Here is a 21,034-nt window from a genome sequence, read left to right on the forward strand (position 1 = left end):
GAAAATATATACGACTGATTTCATCCCATGCTTGTCAAATTAGAATCTGAATACTCTTTCAGCTTTTTATCGTAAATTGCTGCTCTTTTTTCAACTTCTTCAATAAGTAAATCATTATCGATATCCTCTTCATGCACTTTAACGTTTTGCGTAGACGTTGACGCCATTTTGCGTGCGCTAAAGACGACGATCCGAATGCAAATGGCGGAAGAACTACGTGTTGAGTGACAATTTTGTTGCCCGTGCGCGCGCTGCTATAAAATCCTAGCGGCGCGGTGACAGTTTCGTCACGGGCTTGTCCGCTGGTCGGCGGACAAAAATGTCACCCAATATTTACGTTGTAACGTGCGCGCACCTCCATACATACTCATATACTTGATGTGAGTGACGAAACAGTCACGGTGACTTAAGTCACCAGTGCGCGCTAGCCCTAAGCGTGCTAAGTCTTATTACACTACACGATATTCAGCAAGTAAGCACCGCCGAACCCATTCGGTCAGTCTAATTAGACAGGCTAACTTGCTAACTCTTATTACATTATGCTAAATCTTAGTAAGACTGTCTGAATATCGCGTAGTGTAATAAGCCTCTTACTGAGTCTTTGTCTATGAATATCGTGACAATTAACCCATTTTATTTATAAAAAGAGTTAATTGTCAAAATTTTCATAATTATAAACAAAATACATGTTTACTATTTTATTCGATAAAAATAAAAAATAGAATACGAACATCAATCATGTTTTGGGGGACCTAGATTAAATTCAAATTAGATAAATACACTTGTTTAATGTAGTGTAAATATAAAAACGTTTTGCCAATTATAACCTATTACCTTATGAATATTGTTAAGATGATATTGACCGTAAAGCCCATCTGGCAAAGGGGCCGCTTAAAGGTAAGTTATAAATTTATTTATTAGTACATCTTAAGTTACGTGTTTTATTTATAACTTCCAATGAAGAGTTTATATTTAGTAGGTATTTACTATAACCCTACAGATGACAAGCCGTGGTGTTTGTGAGGGACAGACAACTTAAAAACATTCATTATATTTCAGCACGAAACAAAGGATACCTAGCATCTGGGTATATTATCACAATTTAAGAATATTATCTTAACAAAAATATTATCATGTCACTCTTAAAGTGATACTCTCCGCAAATGGCCTAAGGATTCATCATTATCATCATAAACAGGATGGATAGATATCTTAAATTTCAAAATATTACTAAAGTTGAGTACCAAAGGTTTCGTATAATATTTTGTTAAATCTATAAGCTTTCAATTGCTCAAATTCATACCAGTGTAAGTGATCAATATTGATTTTTATTGATATGTTGGAAATGACATTGCTATAACTTATTTTATAAATATAGAAGCAATCAATATTAAAAAAGTAATTATTGCTGCTGACTCCAGTTTAGCACTAAACATACCCTTTATGGGCCTGAACCATTGATTTGTTTCATTTATAAATAATTGTTTTAATCCAAATCAAAGAAAATCTAGGGCAAACCTTTATTAAGATATAGGATTTTTATTCATACTATTGAATCAAATATTATGTGCAAAATAGTGTAATAAGTGCCTTTGTTACCATAAAACTCTTAATAATATTTGGCTTATTTATGAAACTAGTTTTTAAGAAACTTTACTTAGAATTACAATAGTATTTCATACATTCTTTTTAAACCTCACAAGACTACGCTTCAGGTTTTCCTAATCAATATAGTTTTAGTTTTTGTGTTTTGTTTGTATTAATTACAATTAATAACTTGTATAAAACAATATGATTAAATTGCTATTGCTATGCAATATTATTGTTTATGTAGGTATGGTCACATACCACATCTCACTATTTACAATTTTAACAGATATCAATTGTATTACAGCCATCAGCGGTAGTCGTCAAGAACGAAGCAGATGCAGCAAGAATGAACAATGATGAAAAAGAAGATATATTAAACTGAGATCAACAATTGATTTATATGAAAAGTTGTATGACTGTGTTTAAGATAATTGTGTACTTCATAATATTTTTTTTGTATTTAATAATATTTTATTAATAAAATGATTTATTAAATCTACTATTTATTTAATGACTGCCTAATAAAAACGTAGTCACCTTAAATACATGGCTAAGGAGAAATAAAAAATATATATGTGTTTCTCTATAGGTAAATAAAAGAACAGAATAATAACTTGTACAACATGATTTAATGTCAATAATAAACTTTTAACACACTACAAAATTACTTTCAGTAATACAAACTTAAACTTAAGTATAATAAAAACTAATCAAACCCAGCCTCACAAAGAGCTAATCAATTACTACTTTATTTTGTAGACAAATATAATATATCTAATCAGTTAAGAAAAAGTAATTGTTATGAACAAAAAAATAAAAAGCTTAATAAGTACTTAAACTATCATGTACATCATGATGGTATTTTATACTTGTGTAAAGCAGAATAATGTTTTTATTCAAAACCTTGATGTTATACCTATCAATATTTATAAAGATATAAGAACTGCCAATTTTGGTTGTTCGGGCTGTGATATCATTTATTATTAAGTTGAAGTTCAATTATTTGAAAATATCTGCACTATTGTGTCTTTCTATATCCAGAGTCCTTGTCATTGATATAAATGTGATATTCTTCTACAAAGGCAGAAAAATACATCCAGGATTTTTTGAACATTGGAACTCTGAAATTATTACATTAATAATTTTAGTATACCTACTTATAAAATAGGATGTATCTACTGGAGACAACACATGATGAAGAGTGCATTGAAAAATTGGTTCTGAGATAAAAATTATATTGTATTGCTAAAATAATCAAAATGTTTACCTTAGATTATGTATTTACTAGACTCTTCGTTCATCTCCGCAGCCCATATAGGAATGAGGAAATGTTTTACGTTTCGTAAATACTACGTCATGTCTTGGGTATTGGAAAAAAGCGATAGTAACCAAGGCCGAGAAACTAATTGGTCGTTTCATGCCTTTTTCTTCGCCATCTATAGATATTGTATTAAGTTTTTTTTAATTATTTACATAATGTATTTATTGAAATAGAGGTTTAAAGTGGACGGGCTTTCTGTAAGAATAAAAAAGTTCTATTTTACTAAACTTAATGCTTATAGATTTAATTCATCGTAAAAAAATGCTGTATTTATAAATATTTATTTATTTTTATTTATTTATTTGGTGCACAAAACACATTATAATCTTTACAAAAATAAACTTAAAACTAATAGTTATGAACAGGATTCTAATGTAAAACCATGTGCACACTGCAAAATTAATGTTACATCAATAAAAGGCTCATAACTAACAAAGGTAACATAGTAAAAAAAAAACAATAATAATAATAATAATAAGTTCCTCGACACCAATTTAACGTAACGTTAACCAGGACCACAAGGGTCAGCACTTAACCTACGATGGAGGATGTCTTTAACGACACTAATGAATTTATTGATGTTGCGACAGAATATGTCCACAAGTAAGTGGTTGCTCTTTGCCATCTCGTTATATTGACGAGCCATCCTGGTCAAAGGGTTGTAAAAAGAGATGTTATTCTTATAAGTTTGAAGGGAAAATAAATTGACTTCGTTAGCTCTACGGGCACTAAATCTAATGTTAAGGCTAATGTGAGCTAGTAGTTCGGGAGAGTCTATAATGGAGTGGGTGATTTTGTAAAGGTAAACTAAGTCGAAGACTATGCGTCTGGATTCTAATGGTTGAACTTTAAATTTCAGGAGTCTATCGCAATAATTTAAGTTAGACCGGCCAGGTTTTATACGATAACATAAAATTCTGAGAAATTTCCTCTGAATTCGTTCAATATCGTCAATGTGCACCTTATAATTCGGCGACCATATAGGACTACCGTATTCTAATATACTTCTTACGAGGCTGAAGTATAAGTACAAGGTGCTACGAGGATTTTTAAAACCTTTTGTGGATCTAAGAATAAAACCCAGTAGATGGTTTGCTTTAGACGTGATGTGACTATAGTGGGCACGGAATGAAAGCTTGTCATCGAACAGGATACCTAGGTCTTTTGCAACATCTGATCTGTTAACTAATTGACCATCTATGACGTAGTTCCATACGATTTTGTTTCGTTTATTAGTAAACGATATGACAAAACACTTGTCTATATTTAAATACATGTAGTTCGTCTTGCACCATTGTGATACGGTATTGATATCACGCTGTAATGTTAAGCAGTCATCTAAATTAGTAATAGAAGTAAATATTTTTAAGTCATCTGCATATAAGAGACAATTGCAGGACAGTTGTTGAATAAGGTCATTAATAAAAACTACGAAGAATAATGGCCCTAAGTGGGAACCCTGAGGTACTCCCGATGTAACTGCGATAGGTGCAGAGATGAAGCCCTTTAACGCAACCAACTGAGTTCTAGAGTCTAGGTATGAGCAGATCCATCTATATAAACTGCCGTGGATACCATGTGACGCTAACTTATGACAGAGCAGATGGTGATTTACTTTGTCAAAAGCCTTAGAGAAGTCAGTGTAAACAGAGTCAACTTGGCCACCTGTGGCAAACACTTGACAGAGATAGTTTTTGTATTCCAGAAGGTTAGTGACCGTAGACCTGTTTCTAACAAAACCATGTTGCTTGTCTGAAAGAACAGGCTTAAAATGACTGAACAGATGAGTATACATCACTGACTCAAATAATTTAGCAGCGCAAGATAAAATACTTATCGGTCTATAGTTTTTACAATTGGACTTATCACCACTTTTATAAATAGGTATTATGTGGGCAGTTTTCCAGCGCTTAGGAAACACACCACTAGTTAACGATTTATTAAAGAGAACACATAATGGAATGGACAACTCCTTTCCGCAACTTTTTATGAAAATAGGAGGCAGAAGGTCAGGACCCGCCCCTTTGTTAATATCCAAACTATCTATTTTACGTTTGATATCTGTAACCGTAATAGAAAAGCCAGATAATATATTAAAATACGTGTTATTTACAGCACCAGATTGGTCAGTGTATATAGTTTTATTAGTTTTATCGTCAAAAACTGAACCAAAGTATCGCGAAAAAAGGTCACATATCCCCTGACCGTCTGTCTCAGAAGTATTTTCAAGTGTCATGGTGTGAGGCACTGAAATATGGCCTTTACGATTATTCACAAATCTCCAAAATGATTTTATGTCCTTGACCAACGAGTCCTCGATGGATGCGATATACTTGTCGTAACAAATCTTGGTAAGAAATTTGCATCTCTCCCTCAGCAAAGAGAAAACGTCGTAATCGCGGGGATTCCCAAACCTCTTAAACCGTTTATGATATAAGTTTTTTTCTTTATTACATTTAATTAAGGATTTGCTGTACCAGACTGGATAAGATGAGAATTTGCTACAACAACTTGGTGTATTTCTTGATATTATTTCAAATAAAAGCTCATAAAAAGCTTCGGTGCACTCATCAATACAAGGGGACGATAAGATTTCGGACCAGTTCACAGACTGGAGTTCAGATTTAATGTTTTCAAAATTACATTTAGCAAAATTAAGCCGTTTAATGTTAGCGCGTTGAAGCCCTTTAGAAATCTGAATCGGAGAAAGAGTAATCAAAATTGCGGGATGATTTTTATCTAACAAACTTAATGCAAGTGTTTCATTGACACTTATACAATCTATATTAGAAAGCACCAAATCCAACAAGCGAGCGTTTGCATTTGTGATAAAGTTATGCTGTTTTAGATTACACAGTGACATTAATTCATTTAGTAGAAGGAGCTTCTTACTCGGGTTAGGGGAAATTGACAGAGAGGGATTAATCGAATCAGAGTAATCAGGTGTGTTAAAATCACCAATTAATAAGAAATTATCCAAAGGGAAACGATTAAGAAGTAAATTTTGGCAATGGCTATAAAAGAGTTCAAGCTTGTTAATTCTAATATCAGGAGGCAAATAGCAAACACATAAATTTATTCGAGAAGTGTCACGTGCTTCAGGAATAAGAGTAACCCAGACATCCTCCATATCACTATCCCACGATGCTTGACGGATGACCTGGTATTTTTTATGGACGGCGAGTAAAACTCCACCTCCCTCGGTTTTAGCACTGGAGGAATCCGCACGATCTCGTCTGAAGAGATTGTAACGGGCGTCAACAACTTCGCCATCGAAAACACTCATATTTAAGTTCGTTTCCGTCAAGCATATAATATCGAAGTTAGAATTTAACAGATTTAAAGAAAATTGAGTTAACTTGCTACGAATTCTGTTTACATTTTGATAAAATATATTAATCATTGTGGAAATAACGTGTGATTCAGTATATAAAAACAAAAATTGATCAAGTAACTTACTAAGCAATGATAAACAAACAAATTAGTAGTAGTAATAACAATTAAGACAATTTAGTGAAGGAATCATGACTTTTAATTAGAATGGCCGGGCTTGATTCATCCTTACGAACATAAATTTGGCCATATCGCACCCAAACAAACCTGTAGTTCTTGTCAGTAGAAAATTTACGTGCCGCATGGTGTAACTCTTTAGCTTCAGGAGACAAATGTTCAGACAAGTATATCCTGCTCGACGACGAGCCGCCAATACCAATATCGGTAGTAGATAGTTTGGTGTCAGGGTGGGACTTATTGAAGCGAGTCAACGCAGACAAGAGTGTATCACGCTGACGCTGCGTTGAGAGGGTAACTAGTATGTTTCGCGGCCTTTTGGAGTTTGAGTCCATCTTAGCTACACGACGACATGCTTTAACATCACTCTCAGATACCACAACATTTAAACACTCACAGAGTTTTTTGAATAACTCCATCAGATTCTCAGTCTTGCTTTCGGGTACCTCGTGAATCTCGAGGTTTAAGTCACGTGAAATCTTTTCAACTGTAAATAAACGACTCTGGAGTTTTGATAACGTGTTTTGAGATTTCGTAAGTTCAGTCTCGAGTACCCTGATTCGATTGTCTTTGTCTGCAATATTTGACTTCAAATCATTTTGTTCTAAGATGATAAAATCCGTTGTCGTCGTGAAGTCAGCCTTTACCAACTCAACAGCTCGGCTAACCTCGTCGGTCACCATGTCCTTCAAGTCCTTTCTAAGCGCGGACCGTAGATTTAGCATAAACGATGAGTCAGGGGACAGTTTCAAGTCTATAAGTTTGCTAATACTGTCCAACGTAACCGGCTGCTTAGAAAAGTCAGCGCCTGCAGAAGTTTTCGTAGCAAAATCACACTCCGGCTCTTTACACGTCGTTATATATGAGGAGGCGCTTGGTGATTGGTTATTGCGACCCCGCCGGACAGGAGTATTATCGTCATTGTTTTTACGCCGAGTTACATTCTGACACAGAGGACAATAAAGTGATGCCAATTGCTCAGCACTGAGCTGCTTAGTCGACCCGGCAGCAACATCAAGGCATTCATAACAAAACTTGCGTTTGCAATTATTACACTTTAAAAAATGATCGACATTTAATACGTTATTACAGCCATGGCACTTCATAGCTTGATTAGATTCACTATTATTCACTTCACTGATTTTACGTATTCTGTATTACTTCAAATTTGACTTATAAAAGCTAACACTATTGTTAAAAATTGAATAAAAACACTTATAACACGGCTAATAATACTTTTAACACGACTATGGACTACCTTCCACCACGGTTGAAAATTGAATGGAATATTAATTTATAAACTTACCACATAAATATAGATTGTCCTATATTAGAATATTTTCACGTAAAACAGCCTATAACTTCGCTAAAAAATGGCTAACTCACTTGTCAATCATGATTTCACCTAGGAAAAAGCAACTTTTAATTTGACGTAAAAAATCGAGTTCACTGCCGATTTTAATTTACACGAGATGTCAAATGGTGTCATCAGAATGCGAAATACCAAGACTATTTGAGCGTAAGTGATGTGAGTCTTTAATTATAGTTCCAAATGTAAACAATCTCACTTGAGCGGCGCTTTTGTCGCGGTTATTGTTTATCAGTATACCAAATTTTAACCTGACACCTTCAGGAGTGATTTGAGTGCGGAATCCGCTGTGAGAATTTGTAAAGTGAGTTACAGAATCGACAGGCTGGTGTTTTCCCTATTTTTTGTGATTTTAGGGCTTTAAGAACTCCGTCTTTTAGTATGTTTGGAATGGGTTCTTCAAAAACTTTCTTGTTGCTTTAAGTTGATGTTTTTTGCTCGTCGTTATAAAGATCACGGTAGAAATCGGTTGCTATTTCTAAAATTTCGTTTCTTTTAGATTTCAATTTTTTAGTTTTGTAATGTATGACGTTGCTAATCCAATTAGTATTTGGCATTTCTAAAAAAATTGACAGCGACCCTTAAATCTTAACAAATACAAATAAAAAAAAACATATTAATATTTAGAGGTATTAAATCCTATGAGAAAGTGCCCCGAGGATAATTCAAAATATGAACAAAAAAAGGCCCACCCTAATTATATATCCATAAAATCTAAATTTGAAGAAAAGCCAGTATTAATAAATTGTACCTGAAATTCTAAATGTTTTAATTATTTAGAGATAACAATAAAAATTAATTATCCTAGTGAAAAGTAATTAACTATTATTTCCTTTCGAAAAATAGTTTTTAATTGCATTTTTTTCACCCAAAAAAATTAATATAAATAGGTCTTAAGGCAAAGTATACCTAATCAGAAAAATGTTTGTACAACTGGCGTTGGTGCTCCTACTTTCGTGGGGACTTCTGGGTAAGAATATATTTATATATTAGATCCTTACATATGAAATTGGCGTTTTGTATGGGAGGAACAAAAAGTCTAATAGTTTTAAATATAATTTATTTAATTAATCAAAGTATAAACCATTGTTTTCTATGCACTTTTGCCATCTTTTCTCATAAAATCTGTGAAGGTGATTTGGACTGCCCCATCAGAGTAACATTTTTCCCTTGCCAAATTTCGAAAAAAAATGGTAATCTGTTGGAGCAAGGTCCGGGGAGTACGGAGAATGTCTTAGACATATTGAAATTGAAGCTCTTCTAATTGAGTAGCCGTCTCTTGTGCAGTGTGTGGTCTAGCGTTGTCGTGAAGTAGCAGTGGCGTGGAGCGATTGACCAGCCTAGGTTGTTTAGCTGCTAGCTTTTCCATCATGGTTTGCAATTGCTGACAATAGACATCAGCCGTAATAGACTGGCCAGATTTGAGAAAACTGCAATGAACAATACCGGCACTAGTCCAGCAAACGCTTATAAATAACTTTATTGGGGTAAATTTTCGCTTGGGGCAGGATTTGGCCGGCTGGCCAGGATCCAACCATTGCGCTGAGCGCTTCCGATTATCGTAAGGAATCCTTTTTTCATCACAGGTAATGATTCGGTTTAAAGTACCTTCATAATTGTGCCGGTTCAAAAATGTAACAGCAGTCGACGCGCGTTTGCCGGTTTGCTACAGTCAATTCGTGAGGTACTCCTCTTTCAAGCTTTTTAATCATCCCAACAGTTTTATCATTAACACCGCAGCCTGCAGCTAACTCGGACGTGGTTTGCGATGGATCCGCTTCCACAATAGCCTTCAATACTTCATTATCAACTTGGGTCTCAGGCCGTCCACGGGGCTTGTTCTGCAGGTCGAAATTTCCAGAACGAAAACGTTGGAACCAAAAACGAACTGTGTTTTCTTTTGCAACATGACCGTCATACACATCATTCACCCTTAGAGTCGTTTCCGCAGCACTAGTGCCACGGCGGAGCTCGTACTCGTAAATAATGCGATACTTTAAGTTTTCCATTTTGTAAAATGAGTGACGCAAACAAAAAAAAACAGAAGAAAAAAACAAATGAATGACGGTCATCGAAGCACAAGTACATGAGTAAATAGGTGTACAAATTTGAATTTGGAATTCCTTAGCAAAGAAGAGATCATCGTGATTAAAGTGGCCAGTATGAAATACGCCAATTTCATATGTAAGGACCTAATATTTATCCAAAAGAGGCCAGGGATAAATATTTCCCCACCAAGGCTCTCACATATCACATGCTTCTTTTTCCTGTTCAAACGCGCAGAATTAGATCCCTGATTAGAATCCTTGAAAAAATTTAAACAAAATACATGTCCTTGTTAAAATGTGTAACATAAGTACACGACCTCCGACGAACAAATACATTTAATCAAAATTCTTCCACTTTACCAACACTGTTTGACACATCTGTCATCACAAAATACGGGCGCGTTATTAATAAGTAGTTTATTCACAGGCGAGTCCGATGCATTTGGTGGAGATACGCGAATCATAGGGGGTCATGATACTCCTAATGACATAGCGAATTACCAAGTCTCCATACGAAGGCCATACCATAATGAAGAATTTCACTGGTGTGGCGGTTCTATCATACACGAAGAATGGGTTTTAACAGCTGCTCACTGCACATATGGGTCAGTAACATAATTTTTATAAGTAGTATAGTTAGAATATAAAAAGACTTTGCATAATTATGTCACAAGCGTGCTGGATTATGCAGGTTTTTAATCTGGTCTTCCATATTATGTATATAAAAAAGCTATAGAAAATACACAAAAAAGTTTGTTAAAATTCTTAGTTTAACATTTTAATTTAGACTCATTAGAATGGCGGCGGAGTCACCAAGACTTATTTAATTTCCATTAGTGCTATTTAAATGTATCTCGTTCTATTAATGTAGGTTATTGTTTTCTGTTTTATGTAAACAATATCTTAATATATATATTTCTTGTGTGCGTGTGTATGTGACTGAACTCCTCCTAAACGACTGGACCGATTTAGACGAAATTTTTTGTGTGTGTTCAAGGGGATCTGGGAATGGTTTAGATTCACAATTTTGTCCGCTGGACAATGTTTTTTTAATTAATTTTCAATTTATTAGTTGTTGTTGATTTTGGAATGTTTTACATTGGATCCGACAGACGGCGCTACCATCGCAGTGTCAAATTTTAAATAAGATTCGAATTTTAATTTTAGTCTGTCCCGAAATTTTAAAAAAGTTTTGTTATCATTGTGTTATATCGTGTGTGACCATGTGCTGGATCGTTAGATATTGTCATAACATTTGAATAATAATTTTCATCAAAATGGCTTATTAAAAATTGAAATTTTGAAATTAAAGACGTGTACACAGGACAACGTCTGTCGGATCCGCTAGTATTTATATATATTGTTTACATAAAACAGAAAACAATTAAAATTACGTCTTTCGACTTTCGGTATGTCTTAGTGTTTTGTTTTATAACATGTATATAAGCTGCAAGATTACTAGTAATTTAATAAATACATGCAGTGAAGAAATGCTGCCAGCGTTAAACATACATTTTTTTATTATTTCAACAAATAGAAATTTAGAACTTATTTTAAAAGTTTGGTTCCTGTGGCAGTATCCTTTTAATGATGGCATATCCTCGCTGTATTGCGATATTCGCTGGTGCGAGGAAAGCACCAACTCTCGGGTCACTGGTACGACACATTTCTTACTCATTTTAATTTACAGTATCGATGCCAATCAGCTACCCATTGTGGTGGGAGCAACCGACCTAAAATCAGGTGGCGACCGTTACAAAATAAAGAAAATTATCGTTCACGAGAAATACTCAGAAGAAGATTTGACAAATAACGTAGCTCTTATGAAAGTCGACGGTAAAATCAAAATGAAGAAAAATGTTAGGGTAATCGAATTGTGGAAAGAGCCTGTGGCTGTTGGAACAACCTGTGCTCTGACAGGATGGGGATTTATTGACGTAAGTATTCAGACAAATTAGGTCCTAGTTATCGAATTGACAGTAGTAGACCTGACTATCTAGTCAAAGACGGTAATTCGTCAAAGGATTTTAGGTTAGGTTAGGTTTAGTCTGTTCTTTCTAATGAGTGCTAAACGGGCAAATATGAATTTTTTTTAAACAGAATTTGTTTTAATAATAAATGAATTTGTGATAAGAAAACGATGCCTAGGCACCAGGAGTGGATGGATCCATCGATGTAGCTGTCAAATTTAATGGTTTTACAGAATCATGGAACTATGCCGAAAAAACTTCAAATTCTGCTCTTGAGAAGTATTAGCAACAAGGACTGCAACGAGCAGTTAAAACGTGCCAAATTAACACCAATCGATGATAAACAGCTTTGCATGAGAGGTCAAAATAAGAAGGGTGCTTGTGTAGTAAGTTTTGGAGTCACAACAACGGTGTTCGTTGCCATGGTTACCATTCCTTTTTCTCCTTATAACTGATGGACTCCTCCGACGGTGATCTAGATAGTTCCATCGGTTAATGATTTCATTTTCCTATTTTTAATCTTTATTGCAATCTGGAGTATCTTGTATGAATATTTTTTTAAATAACAACGTAGCTATGGCAACAAACATTACATTAGAAGTATTTAAAAATCCCTACAATATCAAAATGAGGTTGATCCTCAAAATAACGAATATGACAATGTTGTCTTAAAAATAAAATCTTAAAGACGCCATATGTACTGGTGGAATTTTAATTTCTTTTAACTTTGTAACAACACACTCATACGCATGGTAATAATAAACTCTTTCATATTAGTATCAAAATTGTCTTTAATAAAGAAAACAAGAAAGTAAAATAATCTCGTACTTATCGGCTGATCACCTACTTGCCTATTAGATTGAAAAATTGTCATGAAACGAATACGTAAATCTGTGACTAATGAGGTTTTAGTGTCACGGATTTATTTTATTAATGAAGATATTCCTTTCATAGGGTGATGCAGGAGGTCCTCTGGTCGCCTCTGATGGAAATAAAGGTCTTGTTCAAGTTGGAGTCATGTCCACGGGAAAGTTTCCGTGCGCTCAAGGCCATCCTGAGGTTTTTTCTTCAGTTTCTAGCTATTATGACTGGATTATGAAAAATATGAAGAATTAAATTGTTTCGACAAATTTATTTATTAACTGGACATTATAGTCCAGATAAAGATTTGTTTTATCAAATATAGTTCTTTTTTTATTATCATATGTATCGCATTATGCACACTACAATGTGACATTTAATAGATATAAAGTGGTATTTAAAAAATATATTATTTTATTTTGAAGTACACGTTTTTTTTACCATTATCATCTAGCCTGTGTATTAAAAGTTGAAATACAGTCTCCAGTTAGTTTGTTGATGTGTTCTTTTTTCAAATAATACATCGGTTTAGTATTTTAATACAACAGGTGCTGTTCTATGGCAAAACAAATGTTTAGAGTAATTTCATAAGTTGAACGTGTAAACCCCGTGTACCCCAGTCCTTCTTCTGATGTCGCTACTCCTTACTTTGTCTTTTTTTTAACCCAGTCATGCTCCTTACCATGGCATATTGACACATAGATAGTTTATTTGTTACGTTTTTTGTTAATCTGTATATATCGGTATATACCGACATTTTGTTTTTTTTTTTTTTTTTTTCCTTTGGCTCTAACACTGTTTGTGCATTAGCCAGCATCAAGTATGGGATTTTTATAATTCGTTGTTTTAATTATTTACAGTTTATGCATAATGAAAAAACTAAAACTATTATTTACAATAAACATACTTATAATACTATATACAAGGGGATTTAAATCTCGAAGAAGTAAATAAATATTGGTAGGAAGGGGAGCGGACAGAGAAACTAAAGAAGTATATAAGGAAGAATGGTCATACTTAGGACAAGAAAAGAAAACATGATTCAAGTCAGAATAGCTCTCGCCACACTCACAAGCGGTACTAGTTACGATACCGAGTTTGTGCAAATGAACTGGAAGGCTGTTATGTCCCAGACGCATACGGATTATAGTAGAAGTGGCAGTTTTACCAAGCGACAATTTGGCAAACCACGGCTTCTTGGGAACGGAAGACTGTATAGCATACAAGAAACGACCCTTAATCCGGCCGTTCTTTTCCCAACACATATTCCACGATTTGTGGAGATATATGCCGGGCAAAGCAGCAAGATCATGGCCAAAATTCTTGTACGGGTATACGTCACCGGTCACAGTAGCACTGTTAGCCAAACTGTCAGCTTTCACATTTCCAGAGATACCACAGTGACTAGGTTTCCAACAAAATGATACTAAATAGTTGTGTAATTGGCATTGCAACAGCTTTCTCCTACATTCAAATATAACATGAAAGAATGGGTTTAGTTTAAGTGAAAATTTTGCTAAGCTCTGTAATGCACTTAAGGAATCGGTAAATACAACGGTTTTGTTGAGTTTGAAACACAGCACATATTCAAGAGCTTTTAGTAGTCCAAAACATTCACCGGTAAAGACTGATGATTCTGGAGGTAATTTAATTTTCTGAACTATGTTGTACTGTTTGTGGTACACTCCAACACCAACACACCCATTGGAGTGTTTAGAAGCATCTGTATACATTTGATGCCAGTTAGGCCATTTCATATTGACATTGGAATTAAAGTTTGCATTGGCATTAAAATCAGATTTTTCAATGCCAATAGAAAAGCATATCTCAGGAGAAAGAAGTAGAGAATCATAAGAAGAGCTAAATAGGGGAAGTATATAAAAGGAATGAGTTGGGGCTTGTAATTGTTTAAATTTCAGCAAGCTTTTTAATAGACAAGGTAAAGGTTTATGTGAAGAGGGTAATTTTTGAGAAAGAGATTCCAGTTTGGAAATGAGGGGATGGTTATGGAACTGGACAGTTCTAAAAATGAATCTATCTGACAGATATTGACGCCTTAAGTTTAATGGAGGGTCACAACATTCTATTTGCAGAGCATTAACTGGGCTCGATTTCATAGCACCAGAAACAATCCTCAAAGCCCTAGACTGTATGAGATCTAGTTTTCTAAAGCCTGCTACATTACCTGGATCTAAGAAAAAGGTCCCAAAATCAAGAACGCTTCTGATGACAGCATTATATACCAACCTCAATGTTGCCGGGTGAGCACCCCACCAAACTCCACTGAGACATCTCAGCATATTCAAGTGTCGCTCACATTTACCAACCACAAATTCGCAGTGTGGTTGACCTGTTAGTTTAGAATCAAGTATAACTCCTAAGAACTTTACTTGATTATTGACGGGTAATATATTATCGCAATTATATCTTATAATTGGTGAGGGAGGAGTTCTGGATTTAGTGAAAAGTACGACGGTACTTTTTGAGGGAGACAGATCTAGGCCATTTGCATCCATCCAAGGTTTTAGGAAAGATAAAGAGGACGAGACACGTTGTTCAGCATTACTTACAGACTTATCAGAGGCATAAATAACCAAGTCATCGGCATATTGTAATATACTAACTGAATCTCCGATAGAGTTTTCTAGGTCATGTGTATAAATATTGTACAATAAAGGACTCAGCACAGACCCTTGTGGCAAGCCCTTCCATACCAGCCTACTAGGCAGGTAAGGGCCGCCAACATCTAAAATAATTTTCCTCTCTGATAGAAGATTTACAATGAAATTATTTAAAAAATAAGGAACCTTTAATTTATCTAATTTACTTTTTAGAATATGTAACAAAATATTATCATAAGCCGAATTAATATCCAAGAAAGCTGCGACTACTGACTTTTTATTTGAGAAAGCATTACGAATGTCCGTGACTAATATGCCTAAATTGTCACACACACTTTTACCTTTTCGAAATCCAAACTGAGTTGGTGACAGACATTTATTATTTTCTATATACCATTCAAGCCGATTTTTAATTAAATGTTCAACAACTTTTGTTATCACCGATGACAAGACTATAGGACGGTATGATTTAATATCAGATCAAATCTTGGACGGTTTTAAAAATGGCAGCACTATTTGACTTCGCCAAGATGGCGGTATGTCATTTGTCAAAAGAACTTTATTTATTAAATTTAAAAAGTAATTTAATCCATTTTCGCCAAGGTGAGACAAAAAGGAATATGGGATCCCATCTTCCCCAGGAGCACTGTCTTTAACGTAATTTAATACACCTTTTAATTCTAATAACGTAAAAGGTAGATTTAGTGAGGAAGGGACAACATCAGAGTTATTTTGTGTAGAAAAGTGGATGAGATCTGGAGCAGAAGGAGGAGCCAAGCGATCAAGGAATTGATCAGCTAATTCTATAGGAAGCAACGACGGGTTAGAAGGATTGATAGCTGACCTGAATCTTTTGATATTTCGCCAAATGACAGAAGTATTTATTCCAGGTGATAAAGAGCTACAATATTTCCTCCAACCCTCAGATTTCTTTTTTTTAAATAGTTTTTTAACCTCTTTCATTACATTCATTAAGACCTCGTATTTTTCCATAGACATATCATTGCGATAATTAAGCTCAGCTGCCTTGCGTTTTTTAATAGCTGTGGTACATTCTTCATCGCACCATGGTGGAGATGACAACTTATTACTACTCGGCTTTTTCCTAGGAAAAACACTATCAGCCGATTCTAACAAAACATCTTGTAAATAATTACTATTTGTGACATTATCTTCTGAGCAATTATTCAGTTTCTCTTCTACTAATAAACTGTATTGACTCCATTTCGAGTCTATGATTTTGTGTTTAAGGCGAGACTTTTTAATAAACATATTACTATTTTTTTACAGGGAAATGAAATGATTATGGGATAATGATCACTATTGTAAGATGAACACAAAGTAGACCAAGAGAGAGAAGATGCTAAATTGGGATTACAGATGGACAGGTCAATGGCACTAATTACTTCACCAGGCTTTGTAAGGCGAGTAGGAGAACCCGTATTTAAAATGCACAGGTTATACATGTCTAAGATATCCAATAATTCATACCCGTACCTATTAGATACTGAACTACCCCACGATGTATGATGAGAGTTGAAATCACCCAGAATCATGAAAGGCTGAGGGAGAACTGAAATTAAGTTTTTAATTTCATTGAATATTTGCAAGGAGGGGTGAGGGACATATATAGAGACAAAACAGATACCATCAACAGTAGCTGTAATGATAGAAAAGCTGTTACTATGTGAAGGAAGAGGGAAGGAAGAAAAGATGCTTGAGTTTCTGATGAGCAGGCATACACCACCATACCCATCAGCCCTGTCTTCTCTTAAGCAAGAATAACCAGGGATTTTGAATACCTGATCTGGCTTTAGCCAGGTTTCAGATAAAGAAAAAATAAAAGGATTAAAATTATTTATAATGTGTATAATTTCATGCTTTTTGTTTATAATACTGCGGCAGTTCCATTGAACTAACCTGTCCATGTTGGCCATTATTATTATCAGTGTAGGAATTAATTAAATTAGCAGCGTGGGACGGTATAGATAAATTAGGTTGAGAAAGTAATTTAATTAATGTAGTAATTAACCCTATTATTGTCTGTTGTGAATTTGCATTAGGCGATTATGGTAATGCACATCCATTAGAAGGCTCTGGCATATTGTAGTCTCTTACAAGAGACTCATGTGCTACATGATCGAAAACCTTTACTGTGTTGAGGAGGCGTTCTGGGTTTAGTGAAAACTGTTTTTTTATAAGATATTGTACGTGGAGGTGGTGAACCAGGCAATACTGTATTTCCACCAGGAAGAGATTTACTTGGGAGAGAGGATACAACATCAGCAAATGATTTCGAAATTGGGGGATGTAATTTTGACGCTTCAATATAAGATAAGCTATTCTCTGCCATTGTTACTTTTATATCTGTTTGTCTCACATATTCTGGGCATTTTTTGCTTGAAGCAAAGTGCAGCCCAGAGCATAAGCAGCAAGAACCATGGTCTTCCTCTACATTACAAGTATCTCCAGTGTGGCCTTGACCACACTTGTAGCACCTGGGCTTTGACCTGCATTGGACCTTGGTGTGCCCAAAGCGGCAACAATTAAAGCACTGAATTGTGGGATACACATACAATTTAACCGGCATAGAATTATAACACATAAATATCCGTTTAGGCAAAACTTGTCCATCAAATGTAAAAACAACTGTTTGTGAAGGTTTCCACGTAGGTGAGTTATTGACCATGATTTTATAATTAAGTCGCCTGATTTTTATAATTTCCCCACATCCAATGGGTATGTTAGTGTTTTCCATAATATCTTCAGGAGACCATTCTGTTGGTACTCCCCTAACCAAACCCATCCTTGTAATATTGAAAGTAGGGATAAAAGCTTTCATGTTGTTAGTTGGTAAGCAGTTTGAATTTATAAAGCTGTTTGCGTCTGTATATTTACTAAAAGTTAATGTCATTTTATTTCTGCCAATACGTTTTAAACTACCATCTAAAATTTTTTTAAACAGAAATTTTTTTAAAAATCTCCCGAATACAACTGGGTGTAAAACTGTGCTATCATCTTCAGCAGACTGTACTTTCTGCACATGTACCACAAACGGGCCGTGGTCATTGGCATCGTAACTAGCCCTACCAATTTGTGTGGTGGGTTTAGAAGATATACCAGTGGAAAGAAGAGGCATTGTTGTCTTATTTGTGGAAGGACTAGGTGGAGGCAAATTGTTGGTTGGTGGTGTCACAGTGGTCTCAGCAAATTCATCTGTGCATTGACAAGAATGACTGTCTGAGGGTTTAGAGTGTTCTGTAGTACTTTTGCGTTTCCTTTTATTGCAATGTTTGCAAATTTTGTGTAAATTTTGCCTGTGACTGCGCTTCAGCTTCCTTTTGGAGGCCAAAGAACAGTCAGATTCCATACCGGATTCATTAGATATGGTGATAAATGCAACCGCGGGGGGCGCCGTGCCCCCCGGGTCCGGAGGCTCGTTCATAAAACTCAGAAAAGCTTACCAAAACTCGAAGAAAGAAGAAGAAAAATATAAATAATAATACAAATTATAAATATATACAATATTTAACTATTCTGATCACTAAATTTTTAAAAATATTATTTTACAGAAAATTCAAACAAAAATCGCGCCCGCCAAATTCGAAGCTTCCCGCGTTTTTTTTTCCGACATTTTGTTATAATACCATAATGTCGGTATATACAGATTATCGGTACCAGAACCAGAAAGCATTGACTTTTTCACTTTGTTGTTTTCGCGCTTGAAACTTGTACGTAGTATATTAATTTTCTTTTTCACTTCTTCCTCCGTTATGTTCCGGCGACAGATCTTCAGTAAATTTGTCATTTTTTTACTGCTGCGCTTCTCTTGTTTTTGTCCATATAATCTTTCGATTTTATTTTCCACAACATGGGCATGTCACGATAAAGAGATATGAAATGCAACGTAAATTCTGTATCCGAAACATTCTCCACGCTGTTGTTGTCACTGGGCGTAGCATCCACCATGATGCCAAACCAACGACTGAGATCATGTTTGACAAACACCGCCGTTCACGTTCAAACAGTTCTACCAAATACACTACTCGTCTGACTGTTAGTTTTCTATGAAGAGTTTCATTATTAAAAGAAGAAAAATAAAGAAGTTTAGAAAATAAGGATTTCTGTTCCTTGCTTTGGCTTAAATTAATGTTGTTACTAGGAGCGTATACTATTTTAGTGTGTGGAAAAAGTTTACAGACTCAGTAACCGTCAGAGGTATAAGTATATCCATCAGACATATCCAAGGGGTAACAATTAGTACTGCTGCGTTTGTTTTTTACATATCACTAAAAGTATTTAGGATTGGTGTCTATTTTGTTTTCTTTATCGAAAGTATACCTCTTATAGTAAATACTGGTAAAAAGGTTATCGGCGATACCACTCTAACTTACGAGGAACTTACAACTATACTGACTCAAATGAAAGCCTTTTTTTTTCTTTTTTTTTTACTTGCATTTCGCATTGCGCATACCCTTCCGCGGCGCGACTGCTTGGTGGAGAAGGGTTATGTGGGACTCGCCATTGTGCATACCCACTAAAACCCCAAGGTGCTACCAACAATCGCCTTATGCGGAATGCGGTAACAGCAGAGCCTTATCCGCCTTAACTCACGACCACTGATTGTATTAAGTAACAACCCTAATGATCCGTCTTTTAATAAAAAAAAAAAATACGTTTATTTTGGAACATAAGATCTTCTAGGTATCACTTATTCCACGTCATTAAATTTGAACCTGTAGGCATCCCTATTCATCGGCAAAGAAGACAGAGGGTGTAGGCCGAGAGAAAAAGCCGGCGTAAAAAACTCTCGGTACTCTTTTAAAAAAGCAAATCATCAAACAATATTTAAAACAAATATATCAAATTAATTAGAGGCAGCCTGCCCAGCACTAGTCCCAGGCCCTTTTATCAACTAGATAATCAATAACTTTATAGTAAGCCTTTTTACACAGCTTTTCTTTCATACATTTCTTAAATTTATTAAAAGGCTAAAAAGATAAAAGAGCCTCTGGGATTTTATTAAAGAAGAGTATACCTTTCCCCAAAAAAGAATTACTAACTTTACATAGTCTAGTACGGGGAAATTGCAGCCTGCGTTTGTTCCAAGTATTGACATTGTGCGTATGTTCTAATCTAGTATATTTATCACTATTTTTGTATACAAACATAATATTTTCATAAATATATTGCGAGGGAAAGGTAAGTATATTAATTTCCTTGAATTTATCTCTGACAGATTCCCTACGTTTTAAATTATAGATTGCACGAATAGCCCTCTTCTGCAGAATGAAAACAGATTCGACATCAGCAGCGTGACCCCATAACAATAAGCCATAAGTCATTAAGCTGTGAAAGTAACTAAAATAAACAAGTTTAGCTGTATCGACATCAGTCAGTGAGCGAATTTTTTTAACCGCGTAAGCTGCAGAGCTAAGTCTCTTCGCCAATCCGTTGATATGAGGGGACCACTGAAGTTTTGAATCCAAGGTGATCCCAAGAAATACAGTTGTATCATCCAGATTCAATTCCTCATTATTTATAATTGGTCTAGTACCCATAACCGTCGCATTTCTTGCACAAAATTTAATGCATTTCGTTTTTTTAGCATTAAGCAGAAGGTTATTCATACTAAACCAATGGACAATCGAAGAGAGAGCGTTGTTCACATCGTCAAAATTGGTTATTTGTCTTTTGATTTTAAAAATCAAGGACGTATCATCTGCAAACAAAACTATCTGATG

At 35.0% G+C, this 21,034-nt stretch overlaps 1 protein-coding gene and 2 long non-coding RNA genes across 3 annotated transcripts; 2 read left to right on the forward strand and 1 right to left on the reverse strand.

Annotated features, from left to right (window-relative positions):
* Window positions 1–2,250: 2,250 nt before the first annotated feature.
* On the reverse strand, window positions 2,251–8,373 carry LOC123690320. The gene is made up of 3 exons (XR_006751006.1): window positions 7,728–8,373; window positions 2,858–3,106; window positions 2,251–2,711 (listed from the first exon to the last, which is right to left on the reverse strand). It is a non-coding gene; the product is annotated as an uncharacterized LOC123690320 (long non-coding RNA).
* A 276-nt stretch (window positions 8,374–8,649) lies between these two features.
* LOC110999557 (chymotrypsin-2-like) lies at window positions 8,650–13,274 on the forward strand. The gene is made up of 5 exons (XM_022268657.2): window positions 8,650–8,760; window positions 10,266–10,443; window positions 11,529–11,775; window positions 12,042–12,194; window positions 12,763–13,274. The coding sequence occupies exons 1-5, from the start codon at window positions 8,712–8,714 to the stop codon at window positions 12,922–12,924; spliced, it is 789 nt and encodes a 262-aa protein (XP_022124349.2). The 5' UTR covers window positions 8,650–8,711; the 3' UTR covers window positions 12,925–13,274.
* Window positions 13,275–15,786: 2,512 nt separating this feature from the next.
* Window positions 15,787–17,147, forward strand: LOC123690318. The gene is made up of 2 exons (XR_006751003.1): window positions 15,787–16,180; window positions 16,581–17,147. It is a non-coding gene; the product is annotated as an uncharacterized LOC123690318 (long non-coding RNA).
* Window positions 17,148–21,034: the final 3,887 nt, after the last annotated feature.

Source organism: Pieris rapae, chromosome 24 (assembly GCF_905147795.1).
Source record: "Pieris rapae chromosome 24, ilPieRapa1.1, whole genome shotgun sequence".
Classification (NCBI taxonomy): domain Eukaryota; kingdom Metazoa; phylum Arthropoda; class Insecta; order Lepidoptera; family Pieridae; genus Pieris; species Pieris rapae.

Excerpts from the sequence above, each read along its gene's own strand:
- LOC110999557 (XM_022268657.2), top strand. The coding sequence starts at position 8,712 with ATGTTTGTACAACTGGCGTTGGTGCTCCTACTTTCGTGGGGACTTCTG. Across the intron at positions 8,761-10,265 it reads ACTTTCGTGGGGACTTCTGG|GCGAGTCCGATGCATTTGGT; the intron begins GTAAGAATATAT and ends GTTTATTCACAG. Across the intron at positions 11,776-12,041 it reads CAGGATGGGGATTTATTGAC|AATCATGGAACTATGCCGAA; the intron begins GTAAGTATTCAG and ends ATGGTTTTACAG.